Source organism: Pristiophorus japonicus, chromosome 9, assembly GCF_044704955.1.
Source record: "Pristiophorus japonicus isolate sPriJap1 chromosome 9, sPriJap1.hap1, whole genome shotgun sequence".
Classification (NCBI taxonomy): domain Eukaryota; kingdom Metazoa; phylum Chordata; class Chondrichthyes; family Pristiophoridae; genus Pristiophorus; species Pristiophorus japonicus.
In genome coordinates, this window is record NC_091985.1 from 217,636,880 (window position 1) to 217,654,782 (window position 17,903).

Below are 17,903 nucleotides of genomic sequence, written 5' to 3' on the forward strand. Positions count from 1 at the left end.
AGGGATGGTGATGGAGGAATCTGGGATATTGGCTGAAAGGCATGATTCTGTGAGTATAACGATGTCAGGCTGTTGCTTGACTAGTCTGGGCCATCTCTCCCAATTTTGGCACAAGTCCCCAGATGTTGGTGAGAAAGACTGGGCTGGGTGGGCCATTGTCGGGTCCGTAGCCGGTGCGGAGGTCGATGCCGAGTGGTCCGTCCGGTTTTATTCTTATTATTGTTTTTCGTAGCGGTGGATCAATTGATGAATCAATATGATCTTATTGAATGGTGGAGCAGGCTCGAGGGGACAAAGGGCCTACTCCTGCTTCTAATTCTTATGTGCTTATACCCTAGCCCAGACCCTGTTTCTATATTAAGAGCAATGGTCCCAACACTGACCCTGGGGACACCACTGTTTACATCCCTCCAGTCTGAAGAACATCCATTAACCACTACTCTCTGTTTTCTAACCTTTACCCAACTTCCTCTCCACACTGCCCCACTCTCTTTAATACCATGAGCCTTAATTTGATCAACAAGTCTCCTATCCGGCACCTTATCAAACATCTTTTGACAATCCATCGACACAACATCCATTGCATTTCCTTTCTCGCTGCACTTTGTTATTTCCTGCAATAATCCCTGCTGTCTATCCTGAATGAATCCATTTCACTACCAAATGTTGCAACGTTTACTTCTGTAGCTAGAATCCCCCTGCGCACGGGACCGGGCTGTGCTCTGAGCAGGCGCAGTGCCAATGTTGGAGGTGGTCTGAGGCGGAAGTGACATTCTGCGAGTTGGTAGGAGCTTGTGGGCTCAGCGGAGGAATTAGACCCCTGGGTGGGCTGGGCAGCTTCATAAACACTGGTGTAGGCCTCAGGCCTCAAATATGAGCCCGCAGGCTCCATGTTTGACCTGCGATGATAGACCCGACCGCTCGGGGTAACTAGCTGAATTCTTGGACAGGATCAGGGCGCCTGTGTGGCCATCTTGGTACAGGAGCAGAGGGCAGGCGGGGCTTTAGGGTCCCAGTGACCTTGAGAGAAAATCATTTCCTCATTTATTCTCAGTCTGCACACATGGGATGTAGAACTGAACCCAACCAGAGAAGAGGGAGTGAGAAAACTGCAGATGGAAGAAAGAAATGATGGAGGTGGTGCGATGAGTTTGGATTTCACCACAGGGTGGAGGGAGAGTGTGTGGGATGGGAATTTACAGCTTTGGGGAACAAGAGACGAAAGAATGTTCCATAAAAAGTAGGATTGTCTGTCCTCAATTTCTATCCTGCACTTCCAGTGCTGACTTTCGTAAACACCTTTTACAGGATATTAGAAGAGGAGGATTTACAGATGGGAAACTCGAACCAATCATATCAAGATCTGACAGAGTCACTCGATTCACTTGAATATCATCAGCCTTTGAATGTGAAAGGAGAAACGTTTGTCTGCTCTGTCTGTGGGAAAAGATTTCAAACATCAATGTGACTGGAAAAGCACCGAGACACACACACCCGAGTGAGAGTGTTCCAGTGCCCTGATTGTGGAAAGAGCTTCAACCAGTTACACAGCCTGAAAAAACATCGCATCATTCACAGCGGGGAGAAACCGTACACGTGTTCTGTGTGTGGACGAGGCTTCAACTGATCGTCAAACCTGGAGAGACACAAGGACACCTGCACCATGGAGAATCCATGGAAATGTGGGGACTGTGGGAAGGGATTCAATTGTCCCTCTGCGCTGGAAACTCATCGACGCAGTCACACCAGGGAGAGGCCGTTCACCTGCCCTGCGTGTGGGAAGGGATTCACTCGTTCATCCCACCTCACTGAACACCAGCGAGTTCACACTGGGGAGAGGCCGTTCACCTGCACTGTGTGTGGGAAGGGATTCACTTATTCATCCAGCCTGCTGGCACACAAGCGAATTCACACTGGGGAGAGACCGTTCACCTGCTCCGTGTGTGAGAAAGGATTCACTTGTTCATCCAGCCTGGTGAGACACCAGCGTGTTCATACTGGGGAGAGGCCGTTTACCTGTCCCGTGTGTGGGAAGAAATTCACTGCATCTTCACACCTCATTGAACACAAGCGAGTTCACACTGGGGAGAGACTGTTCGTCTGTCCCGTATGTGGGAAACGGTTTGCTAAATCATCTCATCATCTGAGTCACCAGCGAGCTCACACAGGAGAGAGGCCGTTCATCTGCTCTGTGTGTGGAAATGGATTCACTAATTCATTCGAGCTTCATGCTCACCAGCGTATTCATACCGGGGAGAGACCTTTTACCTGTTCTGTGTGTGGGAAGGCATTCATTCGTTCATCCCACCTCACTGAACACCAACTTGTTCACACCAGTAAGAGACCGTTTAAATGTTCTGACTGTGAAAAGAGCTATAAAAGCAGAAATGATCTGATGAAACACCAACGCACTCACACTGGGGAGAGGCCGTTCATCTGCTCCGAGTGTGGGAAGGGCTTCACTCTTTCTTCCAACCTGCTGACACACCAACGCATTCACACTGGGGAGAGGCCATTCATCTGCTCCGAGTGTGGGAAGGGCTTCACTCGTTTATCCAACCTTCAGTCACACCAGCGAGTTCACAAGTGACTGCAGGGGTTGGATTCTGCTTTTATTGTTGCCGTTAATCACATCCAGGACTGAACCATGTTCACTTGGACAGTTGGAGTTTGTTGCTGCTGGTGTAATTAATCCCTCTAACTGGGCTGGAGTTTAATTTTCTGGATATCATAGAATCATAGAATGGTTACAGCACAGAAGGAGGCCTTTCGGACCGTCGAGCCCGTGCCGGCTCTCTGCAAGTCCCACTCCCCACCCTTTCCCCGTGGCCCTGCAAATGTTTTATTTCCGGTACTTATCCAATTCCCTTTTTGAAAGCCACAATTGAATCTGCCTCCACCACCCTTTCAGGCAGTGCATTCCAGATCCTAACCACTCGCTGCTTAAAGAAAAGTTTTTTCTCATGTTGCCTTTGGTTCTTTTGCCAATCACCTTGAATCTGTGTCCTCTGGTTCTCAATCCTTCCGCCAATGGGAATATTTTCTCTCTACTCTGTCCAGACCCCTGATGATTTTAGAGCACCTCCATCAAATCTCCTCTCAACCTTCTCTGTTCTAAGAAGAACAACCCCAGCTTCACCAGTCTATCCATGTAACTGAAGTCCCTCATCCCTGGAATCATTCTTTTAAATCTTTTCTGCACCCTCTGTCAAACAACGATGAAATAAATCAGCTTTGTTTCCTACATACAGTGAGTCGATTCCTTGATTTCTCCACGAGGAGACTAATTGATGTCCTGTTACCGACTGTTCCTTTTCTCCTTTGTATTTATAAAGTGCCTTTCACGGCCTCTGTTTTAGTGATGTTGGTTGAGGGATAAATGTTAGCCAGGACACCAGAGAGATTTCTTCAAAATAACGTCATGGAATCTTTTATGCCCACTTGAGAGGTCAGATGGTTCTGATTCTCAGAAGATCAAGATGTAGAATCAGTTTGGGTGGAGATAAGAAATAATAAGGGAAATAAGTCACTGGTGGGAGTAGTCTATGGGCTCCCTATCAATAGCTACACTGCAGGACAGCATCTAAATCAAGAAATAATGGAGGCTTATAAGAAAGATACTGCAATAAGCATAGACGATTTAAATCTTTATATTGATTGGATATATCAAAATAAAGATTAGGTAGCCTTGAGGAAAAGTTCATAGAGTGTATTCGGGATGTTTTCTTAGAACAATGCGCTGTGGAACCAACCAGGGAGCAGACTATTTTAGAATTGGTAATGTGTAATGAGACTGAGATTAATTCATGATCTCATAGTAAAGGATCCTCTTGGGAAGAGTGATTATAGTATGGTAGAATTTCAAATTCGGTTTGAGGGTGAGAAACTTGGGTCTCAAAATAGTGTCCTGAAAAATAAAGGCAATTACAAAGGAAGGGTAAGACAGTAGATAAGGAGTGGCAGATATTTAAGGAGATATTTCATAACTCAGCAAAGATATATTCCAATGAGAAAGAAAGACTCTAAGAAGGATGAACCATCCATGGCTAACTAAGAAGTAAAGGGTGGTATCAAATTGAAAACAAAGGCATACAATGTTGTGAAGATTAATGAAGGCCAGAAGATTGGGAACTTTTTAGAAAATAGCAAAGGACGACGAAAAAAAAGGGAATAAATTGAGAATAAACTAGCAAGAAATATAAAAACAGACAGTACGAGCTTCTACAGGTATATAAAAAGGAAGCGAGTAGCTAAGTTGGTTCCTTAGAAGAGGAGACTGGGGAATTAATAATGGGAAACAAGGAAATGGCAGAGAATTTGAATAAATATTTTGTATCGGTCTTCACTGCAGAAGACACTGAAAGCATCCCAATAATTGATAATCAAGGGGCTATTGGGAGGGGAGAACTTAAAACAATCACTATTGCTAGGGAGAAAAGGTACTAGGCAAACTAATGGGACTAAAGGTGGACAAGTCCCCTGGTCCTAATAGCCTGCATCCTCGGGTCTTAAAAGAAATGGCTGCAGAGATGGTGGCCACATTGGTTGTAATCTACCAAAAATCCCTGGATTCTGGAGAGATCCCAGCAGATGTAATTCCCCTATTTAAGAATGGAGGGAGACAGAAAGCGGGAAACTGCAGACCAGTTAGACTAACATGTCATTGGGAAAATGCTGGAGTCCATTATTTAGAAAATCATAATGCAGTCAAGCAGAGTCAGCATGGTTTTATGAAAGGGAAATCATGTTTGACAAATTTGATGGCGTTCTTTGAGGATGTAATGAACAGGGTGGATAAAGGGGAACCAGTAGATGTCATGTATTTGGATTTCCAGAAGGCATTCGATAAGATGCCACATAAAAGGTTACTGCGCAAGAGAAGAGCTCATGGGATTGGGGGTAATATATTAGCATGGATAGAGGATTGGCTAACTAACAGAAAACAGAGAGTAGGGATAAATGGGTCATTTTCAGGCTGGCAAACTGTAACTAGTGGGGTGCCTCCACAGGGATCAGTGCTGGGGCCTCAACTATTTACAATCTATATTAATGACTTGTATGAAGGGATCGAGTGAATGTAGCTAAACTTGCTGATGATACAAAGATAAGTGGGAAAGCAAGTTGTGAGGAAAACTCAAATAATCTACAAAGGGATATAGATCAGCTTAGTGAGTGGGCAAAAGTTTGGCAGATGGAGTATAATGTGGGAAAATGTGAGGTAATCCACTTTGGTAGGAAAAATAAAAAAGCAAATTATTATTTAAATGGGGAGAGATTAGAAAATGCTGCAACACCGAGGAATCTGTGGTCCTTGTACATGATGCACAAAAAGTTAGCATGCAGGTACAGCGTAATTAAGAAGGCAAATGGAATGTTGGCCTTTATTGCAAGGGGGATGCGTATAAAAGTAGGGAAGTCCTGCTACAACTACACTGTTGGTGAGACCACACCTGGAGTACTGCGTACAGTTTTGGTCTCCTTATTTAAGGAGGGATATACTTGCATTGGGGGCAGTTCAGAGAAGGTTCACGAGGTTGATTCCTGAGATGAAAGGGTTGTCTTATGAAGAAAGGTTGAGCAGGTTGGGCCTATATTCATTGGAGTTTAGAATGAGAGGTGATCTTATTGAAACATATAAGATTCTGAGGGGGCTTGACAGGGTAGACGCAGAGAGGATGCTCTCCCCTGTGGAGGAATTTAAAACTAGGGGGCATAGTTTCAGAATAAGGGGTCGCCTATTTAAAATGGAGATGAGGAGGAATTTCTTCTCTGAGGACCATGAACCTTTGGAATTCTCTGCCCCAGAGAGCTGTGGAAGCTGGGTCATTAAATATATTTAAGGTGGAGATAGACAGATTTTTGAACGATAAGGGAGTCGAGGGTTATGAGGAGCGAGTAGGGAAGTGGAGTTGAAGGCAAGATCAGATCAGATCAGCCATCTTATTGAATGACGGAGCAGACTCGAGGGGCCAAATAGCCTACTCCTGCTCCTATTTCTTCTGCTTTTATGGGGTCTCATGTGAAAGAAGGCACCCCCGACAGTGCAGCGCTCCCTCTGCACTGCATTGGAATGATTTTATGCTCCATGCTCTGGGGGTGGACTTGAACCCACAACCTACTGACTCAGAGACTACCACTGAGCCACAACTAACACCGCATTGCTCGGGATTATTTGAGTTCTCTTGCCGTCTGTTACTCCCACGGGCAAGTCCGAGCTCCCCATACCTTCAAGAGTGCCTCTCCTAGCCTTGCGATCAGAGAATCATAGAAATTTACAGCACAGAAGAGGGCCATTCGGCCCATCATGTCCGTGCTTGCTGACAAAGAGCCTTCCAGCCTGATCCCACTTTCCAGCTCTTGGATCGTAGCCTTGTAGGTTACGACACTTCAAGTGCATATCCAAGTAATTTTATAAATGCTATGAGGATTTCTGCCTCGACCACCCTTTCAGGCAGTGAGTTTCAGACCCCCACCAACCTTGGTGAAAATATTTCTCCTCAAATCCCCTCTAAATCTCCTACCACTTACTTGAAATCTATGCCCCATGGTTATTCAACCCTCTGCTGAGGGAAATAGGTCCTTCCTATCTGCTCTATCTAGGACCCTCATAATTTTATACACCTCAATTAGGTCTCCTAAGTCTCCTCTGTTCCAAAGAAAACAACCCCAGCCTATCCAATCTTTCCTCATAGCTAAAATTCTCCAGTCCAGGCATCATCCTCGTAAATTTCCTCTAACCTCTCTGGGGCAGTCACATCTTTCCTGTACTGTGGTGACCAGAACTGCACGCAGTACTCTAACTGTGGCCTAAGTAGTTTTTTATACAGTTCAAGCATAATCTCCCTACTCTTCTATTCTATGCCTCGGCTAATAAAGGCAAGTATCCCGTATGCCTTCTTAACCACCCCCCTTTGTCCCTCTACACTTCTCAGTGTCCTACCATTTATTGTGTATTCCATTTCCTTATTAGCCCTCCCCAAATGCATTACCTCACACTTCTCCGGATTGAGTTCCATTTGGCATTGTTCTGCCCACCTGACCAGTCCATTGATACCTTCCTGCAGTCTACTGCTTCTTCATTATCAAGCACAGGGCCAATTTTTGTATCATCTGCAAACTTCTTAATCATACCTCTTATATTCAAGTCCAAATCATTGATTATATATATATCACAAAAAGCAAGGGACCAAGTACTGAGCCCTGCGGAAGCCCACTGGAAACTACCCTGGGAGGGTGGAGAAGGAGATTTACTCTGTATCTAAACCAGGCTGTAGTTGGCCTGGGAGTGTTTGATGGGGAGTATAGAGGGAGCTTTACTATATATATATATATATATATATATATATATATGTAGAGGGAACTTAACTCTGTACCTTGCCCGTGCTAAATATGACCTGGGAATGTTTGATGGGACAGTACAGAGGGAGCATTACTCTGTCACTAACCCGTGTTGTCTATGCCCTGGGAGTGTTTGAAGGGTCAATGTGGAGGGAGCTTTACTCTGTATCTAATCCCTGCTGTACTACATGTCTTATTACATTAATATATTTGCAGAATTGGCATATAATGAATTTCAACACTGATAAATGTGAGATATTGCATTTTGGTAACAGAAATAAGGAGGTCACATATTAGTTGGAAAACCAGAATCTAAATGGGGCAGAAGAGCAAAGTGATCTCGGAATACAAATGCAAAAATCACCAAAGTAGCAACGTAGGTTAATAAGGCCGTTAAAAAGAGCAAACCAAGCACTCGGGTTTATTTCCAGGGGGATTGAATTAAAAAGTAGCTAAGTTATGTTGAACTTGTATCGAACCTCGGTTAGACCACATTTGGAGTACTGTGTACAATTGTGATCTCCATATTATAAAAAGGATATAGAGGCATTGGCGAGGGTGGAAATTAGGTTTACAATTATGATACCAGAAATGCGAGGTTATGCCTATTAGGAAAGGATGAACAGGCTGGGTCTCTTCCTCTTGAAAAGAGAAGATGACTTTTGTTTTAATTCGTTCATGGGATGTGGGCTTCGCTGGCAAGGCCAGCATTTATTACCCATCTCTAATTGCCCTTGAGAAGATGGTCGTGAGCCACTTTCTTGAACCGCTGCAGTCCGTGTGGTGGAGCGGTGCGGTCAGGGCGAAGGAGCGGCGAGAGATTGTAGAGGGACATGATCGGGACCTAGGAGAGGCGTGAGTTTGGGGACCAGAAGAGGCGAGGGCGCAGGGGCAGCACGGGCCGTCCACACTGTGTCATATGTGCGCATTAGGTCCGTGCAGCACAGCTGGTCTCCAGTCGTTTTGGTTAATCCTTGCCACTGGACCAAGACCTAGCTCTGTCAAGCCCGTGTGGTGGCTGGTGTGCAACGGTCTCCATACGTTAAAAGAAATCCACGCACAGGCATCTTCCACCCTTCAACATGTAGTACGGGACCTGGAATTTTAGGTCCTTCATTGAAACACCTGTGAACTTTTTGACGTGGAAGCAAGTCATCCTCGATTCGAGGGACTGCCTATGATGATGGTGAGGGAGGGAGTGCCAGGATTTTGACCCAGCGACGAAGGAACGGTGATATTCTTACATATCAGGATGGTGTGTGACTTGGAGGGGAACGTGCTGGTGGTGGTGTTCCCATGTGCTTGCTGCCCTTGTCCTTCTAGATGGTAGAGGTCACTGGTTTGGGAGGGGCTGCCGAAGAAGCACTCTCATATCTCCACCTGTTTCTTTCTCAATTTCTCTCTCTTCCCCCACCTTCTCTCTCTCTCTCTCTCTCTCTAATTCACATTTGCTCTATTAAGAACATAAGAAATAGGAGCAGGAGTAGGCCATTTGGCCCTCGAGCCTGCTCCGCCATTCAATAAGATCTCTACCTCTCTCATTTCTCTCTGACTCACTGTCTCTCACTCTTTCCACCTTTCTCTTCTCTGCTTCTCTGTCCCTCTTTCTGCTATGTTCTCAGTCTACCTCTCTCCGCCTCTTTCACCCCTCTCTCTTCTCTCTGCCTTATTCTCTTCTCTCTTGCCATCCCGGCCAATATCTTATCTTCCTTTCCTCTCTTTCTCTGCCTCATTCTGTCTCTCCCACTCCCCCTTTTGGATTTAAGTCTCTCTGTCTCACTTACTTTGCTGTCTGTTTGATCTCACTCTGTCCAGCTCTCTCTCCCTTCCGTGTCAATCTTCCTCTCACTCATTTGCTCTCTCTCCCTTCGTGCGGATTGGAAGGTACCAAATATAACCCCACTATTTAAGAAAGGAGGGAGAGAGAAAACAAGGAACCACAGACCAGTTAGTCTGACATCAGTAGTAAGGAAAATGCTAGAATCTATTATAAGGATGTGGTAACAGGGCACTATTAAAAATAATAATAGGATTGGGCAGAGTCAATACGGATTTATAAAACTGAAATCATGTTTGACAAACCTGTTAGCGTTTTTTGAGGTGGTAACTAGCAGAATAGATAAGGGGGGAACCAGTGGATATGGTGTATTTGGATTTTCAGAAGGCATTCGACAAGAGATAATTAAACAAAATTAGAGCTCATAGGATTGGGGGTAATATACTCACATGGATTGAGGATTGGTTATAAAATCATAAAATAGTACAGGACAATATAAGCTTAAACCAAAGTAAGTAATAGAACAGGTTAGATTATAATGTGTGATGTTTATACCTATAATTATGAAACTAATAAGATACAACAACTAACAGCAGGCAGGGGAGTTTAGGGATAATTGGAAAATTACTGAAGAAAAGTAACTGCTGGGAACCAGGGAAAGTGTACTTGTAAATCACAGATTAGAGAAGTTCCAGCTGTCTTTTCCCAGCTTCCTGCCAAAACCCAGAGATGGATCACTGCAGGGTATAAAAGTGAGGGGAGACTGATGTAAGGGGGCAGTCGGGACTGGAGACACCTAAGATCAAGCTCAGGGCGCCCGAGGTTCCATCCAGTGGGCTGACCTTGTGTCATTTACTGTGGACACGAGCATGGATTGAGGATTGATTAACGGACAGAAAACAGAGTAGAAATAAACGGGTAATTTTCGGGTTGGCAGGCTTTAACTAGTGGAGTGGTACGGTAAGGATCAGGGCTTGGGCCCCAGCTATTCACAATATATATATCAATGATTTGGATGATATCCAAGTTTGCTGATGATACAAAGCTAGGTGGGAATGTAAATTGTGAGGATGATGCAAAATGCAAAGAAACTTCAAAGGGATATAGATGGGCTAAGTGAGTGGGCAAGAAGATGGAAAATGGAATATAATGTGAAGTTATCCACTTTGGTAGGAAAAATAGAAAAGCAGAGTAGTTTATAAATGTTGAAAGATTGGAAAATGCTGTTGTTCAGAGGGTCCTGGGTGTCCATGTATATGAATCACTGAAAGTTAACATGCAGGTACAGGAAGCAATTAAGACAGCAAATGGTATGTTGACCTTTCTTATAAGAGGATTTGAGTATAAGAGTAAAGATGTCTTACTGCAATTACATACTGCCCTGGTGAGACCACATTTGAAGTATTGTGTACAGTTTTGGTCTCCTTGCCTAAGAAAGGATATACTTGCCATTGAGGAATGAAGGTTCACCAGACTGATTCCTGGGATGAGGGGATTGTCCTATAAGGAGAGATTGAGTGGATTAGGCCGACATTCTCTGTAGTTTAGAAGAATGAGAGGTGATCTAATTGAAACATACACAATTCTTAAAGGGCTTGACAGGGTAGATGCAGGAAGGATATTTCCTCTGGCTGGGAGTCTGGAACCAGGAGTCACAATCTCAGATTAAATGGTCGGCCATTTAGGACTGAGATGAAGATAAATTTCTTCTCTCAGAAGATGGTGACTCTTTGGAAGTCTCTACCCCAAAGGGCTATGGATGCTCAGTCTTTGAGTATATTCAAGACAGGTTGATACATTTTTGAATATTAAGGGGTGAAGGGATATGAGGGAAGTGGAGTTGAGGTAGAAGATCAGCTATGATATTCTTGAATGGTGGATCAGGCTCGAGGGGCCGAATGGCCTGCTCCTATTTTTTTATGTTCTTATAACGTAACATAAGTGGATTGGAGTCACTGTTAATCTAGTGGAAAACTTGCTTTAGGTTCTAACTTCTGCTGCACCTCTGACACAGTTGACTACTCCATCCTCCTCCAGTGCCTCTCCACCAATGTCCAGCTAGGTGGGACTGCACTCGCCTGGTTCCATTCTTACCTATCTAATTGTAGCCAGAAAATATCGTGCAATGGCTTCTCTTCCCACTCCTTGTTTCCCTCTTATTTCTCATCTATATACAGAAATCAGTTTCTGTATGTATGCTGAGGACACCCAGCTCGACCTCTCCACCATTTGTCTTGACCCATGCTTGGTATCTAAATTGTCAGATTGCTTGTCCGACATCCAGTACTGGATGAGCAGAAATTTTCTACAATTAAATATTGGGAAGACCGAAGCCATTATCTTTGGTCCCCGCCACAAACTGCATTCCCTAACCACTGACTCCATCCCTCTCCCTAGCATCAACCTGAGGGAGAACAAGATTGCTTGCAACCTAGGTGTCATATTTGACCCAGAAATGAGTTTCCAGCTACATATCCGTGGCATAACTAAAACCGCCTTGTTCCACCTCCGTAGCATTACCCACCTCCGCCCCTGCCTCAGCTCTTGTGCTGCTGAAACCCTCACTCATGTCTTTGTTACCTCTAGACTTGACTACTCCAACTCACTCCTGGCCGGTCTCCCACATTCCTCACTATGTAAACTTGAAGTCATCCAAATCTCAGCAGCCCCCCATGTACTAACCCACCGCATCAAGTCAAGATCACCCGTCATTCCTGTGCTTTCTGACCTACATTGGCTCCCAGTTAAACAAAGCCTCGATTTCAAAATTCTCATCCTTGTTTACAAATCACTCCATGGTCTTGCTCCTCCCTATCTCTCTAATCTTTTTCAGCCTCACAACCCCACAAGATATCTTGCTCCTCAAATTCTGACCTCTTGAACATCCCTCATTATAACTGCTCAACCACCATTTTCCAATCCTCTCTGGCTTTAGATATGGTGCTGGAGGACTACTAATGTGGTACTTTTGTTTCAGAAGGGAGAAAGGGATAGACTGAGTAATTACAAACCAGTCAGCCCAACCTCCGTGGTAGGAAAATTATTGGAAAAAATCCTGAAGGACAGGATAAACCTTCACTTAGAAAGATACGGATTAATCAAGGACAGTCAGCACGGATTTGTTAAGGGAAGGTCGTGTCTAACTAACTTGATTGAATTTTTCGAGGAGGTAACCAGGAGGGTGGATGAGGGCCAAGCGTATGATGTAGTGTATATAGATTTTACAAAGCTTTTGATAAGGTCCCACATGGCAGATTGGTCACGAAAGTAAAAGCCCATGCGATCCAGGGCAAAGTGGCAAGTTGGATCCAAAATTGGCTCAGAGGCAGGACGCAAAGGGTAATGGTTGATGGATGTTTTTGTGACTGACTGGAAGGATGTTTCCAGTGGGGTTCCGCAGGGCTCAGTACTAGGCCCCTTGCTTTTTGTAATATACTTGAATATAGACTTGAATATAGGGGGTATGATTAGGAAGTTTGCAGATGATACTAAGCTGTGTAGTTGATAATGAAGAAAGCTGCGGACTGCAGGAAGATATCAATCAACTGGTCAAAACAGTGGCAAATGGAATTTAATCCAGAGAAGTGTGAGGTAATGCATATGAGGAGGGCTAACAAGGAAAGGGAATACACATTAAATGGTAGGACACTGAGAAGTGTAGAGGAATAAAGGGACCTTGGAGTGCATGTCCACAGATCCCTGATAGTAGCAGTACAGATAGATAAGGTGGTTAAGAATGCATACGGAATGCTTTCCTTTATTAGCCGAGGCACAGAATACAAGAGCAGGGGGTTATGCTTGAACTGTTTCAAAAAAAATAGCTGGAGTACTGCGTGCAGTTCTGGTCACCACATTACAGGAAGGACATGATTGCACTGGAGAGGGTACAGAGGAGATTTATAAGGATGTTGCCAGGAGTGGAGAATCTTAGCTATGAGGACAGATTGGATAGGCTGGATTTGTTTTCCCTGGAACAGAGGAGGCTGAGAGGAGACCTCATTGAGGTGTATAAAATTATAAGGGCCTAGATATAAAGGGGATAGAAAGGGCTTATTTCCCTTAGCAGAGGATTCAACAACCAGGGGGCATAAATTAAAATAATTGGTAGAAGATTTAGAGGGGATTTGAGGGGAAATTTCTTCACGCAGAGGGTTGTGAGGGTCTGGAACTCACTGCCTGAAAGGGTGGTAGAGATAGAAACCCTCCCCCACATTAAAAAAATACTTGAAATGTGCACTTGAAGTGTTGTAACCTGCAGGGTTACAGCTGGATAGCCTCTTGTTGGCCGGCACGGGCACGATGGGCCAAAATGACCTCCTTCTGTGCTGTAAACTTCTATGATTCTACTTCCAATATAAATAGCTGTGACGTGGTGCATTTTGGTAGGTGGAATAGGAGGCCACGTACTCCGTGTCAGGTGTGGCTCAGTGAGTAGCACTCTAACCTCTGAGTTATAAGATTGTGGGTACAATTCCCACACCAGGGATTTGAGCACAAAAATCTAGGCTGACAATCCAGTGCAGTGCTGAGGGAGTGCTGCACTATCAGGTGCCGTCTTTCAGAAGCGACGTTAAACCACAGCCCCGTCTGCTCCCTCAGGTGCATGTAAAAGGTCCCGTGACACTATTTCGAGGAAGAGCAGAGGAGTTATTCCCGGTCTCCTGGCCCGTATTTATCCTTCAACATTACAAAAACAGATTGTCTGGTCGTTATCCTCTAGAGGATGAGATGGGGAATTAATAATGGAGAACAAGGAAATCACAGAGATGTTGAACAAATATTTTGCATCGGTCTTCACGGTAGAAGGCACTAAAAACATCCCAATAGTGGATAATCAAGGGGCTATATGGAGGGAGGAACTTAACACTATCACTAATGAAGTCGTACTCGGTAAAATAATGGGACTAAAGGTGGACAAGTCCCCAGGACCTGATGACTTACATCTTAGGGTCTTAAAAGAGGTGGCTACAGAGATAGTGAATGCATTGATTGTAATATACCAAAATTCCCTGGATTCTGGGACAATCCCAGTGGATTGGAAAACCGCAAATGTAACGCCTCTATTTAAAAAAGGAGGCAGACAAAAAGCAGGAAACTATAGACCAGTTAGCCTAACATCTGTCGTTGGGGAAAATGCTGGAGTCCATTATTAAGGAAGCAGTAGCGGGACATTTGGAAAAGCATAATTCAATCAAGCAGAGTCAGCATAGTTTTATGAAAGGGAAATCATGTTTGACAAATTTGCTGGAGCTCTTTGAGGATGTAACGAGTAGGGTGGATAAGGGGGAACCAGTTGATGTGGTTTAATTGGATTTCCAGAAGGCATTCGATAAGGTGCCACATAAAAGGTTATTGCACAAGATAAAAGTTCACGGGGTAGGGGGTAATATATTAGCATGGGTAAAGGATTAGCTAACTAACAGAAAACAGAGAGTCGGGATAAATGGGTCATTTTCCAGTTGGCCAACAGTGAATGGTGGGGTGTCGCAGGGTGCGAGGTCCTCAACTATTTACAATGTATATTAATGACTTGATGAAGGGACCGAGTGTAATGTAGCCAAGTTTGCTGATGATACAAAGATGGGTGGGAAAGCAAGTTGTGAGGAGGACACAAAAAAATCTGCAGAGGAATATAGACAGGCTAAGTGAGTGGACAAAAATCTGGCAGATGGAGTATAATGTGGCAAAATGTGAGGTTATCCTCACATTGACCCACTTTGGCAGTAAAAATAGAAAAGCAAATTACAATTTAAATGGAGAAAAATTGCAAAGTGTTGCAGTACAGGGGGATCTGGGGATCTGGGGATCCTTGTGCACGAAACACAAAAAGTTAGTATGCAGGTACAGCACGTAATCAGGAAGGCAAATGGAATGTTAGCTTTTATCGCAAGGGGATAGAGTATAAAAGCAGAGAAGTCCTGCTACAACTGTACAGGGTATTGGTGAGGCCACACCTGGAGTACTGCATACAGTTTTGGTCTCTATTTAAGGAAGGATATACTTTCATTAGAGGCTGTTCAGAGAAGGTTCACTAGGTTGATTCCGGAGTTGACTTATGAAGATGGGTTGAGTAGGTTGGGCCTATACACATTGGAGTTCAGAAGAATGAGAGGTGATCATATTGAAACATACAAGATAATGAGGGGGCTTGATAAGGTGGATGCACAAAGGATATATCCACTCATAGGGGAACTAAAACTAGGGGACATAGTCTCAGAATAAGGGGACCGCCCATTTAAAACTGAGATGAGGAGGAACTTTTTCTGAGGGTTGTAAATCTGTGGCATTCTCTGCCCCAGAGAGCTGTGGAGACTGGGTCTTTGAATATCCTTAAGGCGGAGATAGACAGATTTTTGAGTGATAAAGGAATACAGGGTTATAGGGAGCGGGCAGGGAAGTGGAGCTGAGTCCATGATCAGAACAGCCATGATCTTATTGAATGGCGGAGCAGGCTCAATGGGCCGAATGGCCTACTCCTGCTCCGATTTCTTATCTTCTCATCACATTGCTGTTTGTGGGAGCTTGCTGTGCGCAAATTGGTGCTGCGTTTCCCACACTACAACAATGACTACACTCCAAAAGTACTTCATTTGCTTTAAAGCTTTGTTTTGAGATGTGTGGTGGTGGTGAAAGGTGCAATATAAATGCAAGTCTTCCATTTTTGGGAAAAAAGTGTCTAAATGGTGTTGAGGAGCAAAGAGATCGAGGGCAGGGGGGGCAATTATTTGGGCTGGAGGGCCATTTAACAAAGTTTTGGTGAGCTGTTGAGTGCCGCCCACCAATATTCCACCAATCGCTGGGTCCCGCGCAGACCGATCCCCAGCTCCTGCCATTGGAAGAGACACTGCGCATGTGCAGCTGCATCGTGCCCGGCTGTGCAGCAAATTTAAAGGGACCGTGCGCAAAAAAAATTAGAACATTGCATAAACATAAATTTATGTAGTAGTCAGATGCTATCTTACATACACATCTTGTATCTGGTACTGCTTAGAAATGAAACATAGAAAATAGGTGCAGGAGTAGGCTATTCGACCCTTCGAGCCTGCACCACCATAGAATATGATCATGGCTGATCATGCACTTCAGTACCCCATTCCTGCTTTCTCTCCATATCCCTTGATCCCTTTAGCCGAAAGGGCCACATCTCACTCCCTTTTGAATATATCTAACGAACTGGCCTCAACAACTTTCTGTGGTAGAGAATTCCACATGCTCACAACTCTGAGTGAAGAAGTTTCTTCTCATCTCGGTCCTAAATGGCTTACCCGTTATCCTTAGACTGTGACCCCTGGTTCTGGATTTCCCCAACATCGGGAAGATTCTTCCTGCATCTAACCTGTCCAATCCCGTCAGAATTTTATTTATTTCTATGCGATCCCCTCTCATTCTTCTAAATTTTGTTGAATATAAGCCTAGTCAATCCAGTCTTTCTTCATATGTCAGTCCTGTCATCCCAGGAATCAGTCTGGTGAACCTTCGCTGCACTCCCTTAATAGTAAGAATGTCCTTCCTCAGATTAGGAGACCAAAACTGTACACAATATTCAAGGTATGGCCTCACCAAGGCCCTGAACAACTGTAGTAAGACCTCCCTGCTCCTATACACAAATCCTCTCTCTATGAAGGCCAACATGTCATTTGTCGCCTTCACCGCCTGCTGTACCTGCATTTCAACTTTCAATGACTGATGTACCATGACACCCAGGTCTCGTTGCACTCCCCTTTTACTAACCTTTCACCATTCAGATAATCTGCCTTCCTGTTTTTACCACCAAAGTGAATAAGCTCACATTTATCTACATTATACCGCATCTGCCATGTATTTTCCCACTCACCTAACCTGTCCAAGTCACCCTGCAGCCTCTTAGCATCCTCCTCACAGCTCACACTGCCACCCAGTTTAGTGTCATCTGCAAACTTGGAGATATTACATTCAATTCCTTTGTCTAAATCATTAATGTATATTGTAAATAGCTGGGGTCCCAGCACTGAACTTTGCGTTACCCCACTAGTCACTGTCTGCCATTCTGAAAAGGACCTGTTTATTCCTACTCTTTGCTTCCTGTCTGCCAACCAGTTCTCTATCCACGTCAGTACATTAACCCCAATACCATGTGCTTTAATTTTGCACACCAATCTCTTGAGTGGGACCTTGTCAAAAGACTTTTGAAAGTCTAAATACACCACATCCACTGGCTCCCTCTTGTCCACTCTACTAGTTACATCCTCAAACAATTCTAGAAGATTTGTCAAGCATGATTTCCCTTTCATAAATCCATGCTGACTTGGACCGAATCAAAGATAAAAGTTGAAAATGTTGTGGTATCTTCTGGTCTCTCTAAATCAGTGCTGTGAAATAGAACTGTAGCCCCTTTAGAGCCTGTGTCAGCATCATTTTCCCACCTCAGTCATCATTATGTCCCTCTGCAAAGATTACTAATGCCGTCCCAATTGGTGCGAGATGAGAACTCCCCTGCCATTGTACCGGGAGAAGAAAGATGCAGAGCCAGTCACTGTGTTCGGTAAAAGATTTGTGGAGATCAGCAGTCATGACTCCACTCTAAATTGGATACGGCATATTCTAATACGCAGTGCATTCTGGGTACTGATGTCTGCCATTGGCGTCTAGAATTACGGAACGGATCCTTTTAAGATCGGGCCAGAGAGAATCGCTTTGGCGAATTATTAATTTGAATGAAGTATTACTATGTTTTTTCTTTGGCTGCAGTTCGGGTCTGTCTCTGACTCATGAGAAGTGAAAGTGGATAGACGAATGTGCAGCTCGAGAT

General features: G+C 44.3%; 1 protein-coding gene across 10 annotated transcripts in view; it reads left to right on the plus strand.

Moving 5' to 3' along the window:
- LOC139273624 (zinc finger protein 436-like) overlaps positions 1-17,903 on the plus strand; it is a 53,872-nt gene that overhangs the window by 18,632 nt on the left and 17,337 nt on the right. For 6 of the 10 annotated variants that reach the window (XM_070890590.1, XM_070890592.1, XM_070890594.1 and 3 more), the window contains one exon: positions 1,309-3,246. The exons of the other annotated variants lie outside the window; for them this stretch is intronic. In XM_070890590.1, the coding sequence (XP_070746691.1) occupies positions 1,664-2,590 (927 nt within the window). In that variant the 5' untranslated portion in view covers positions 1,309-1,663 and the 3' untranslated portion in view covers positions 2,591-3,246. Of the gene's footprint in view, positions 1-1,308; positions 3,247-17,903 lie in introns of those variants that run through there. 10 annotated transcript variants of the gene reach the window in all.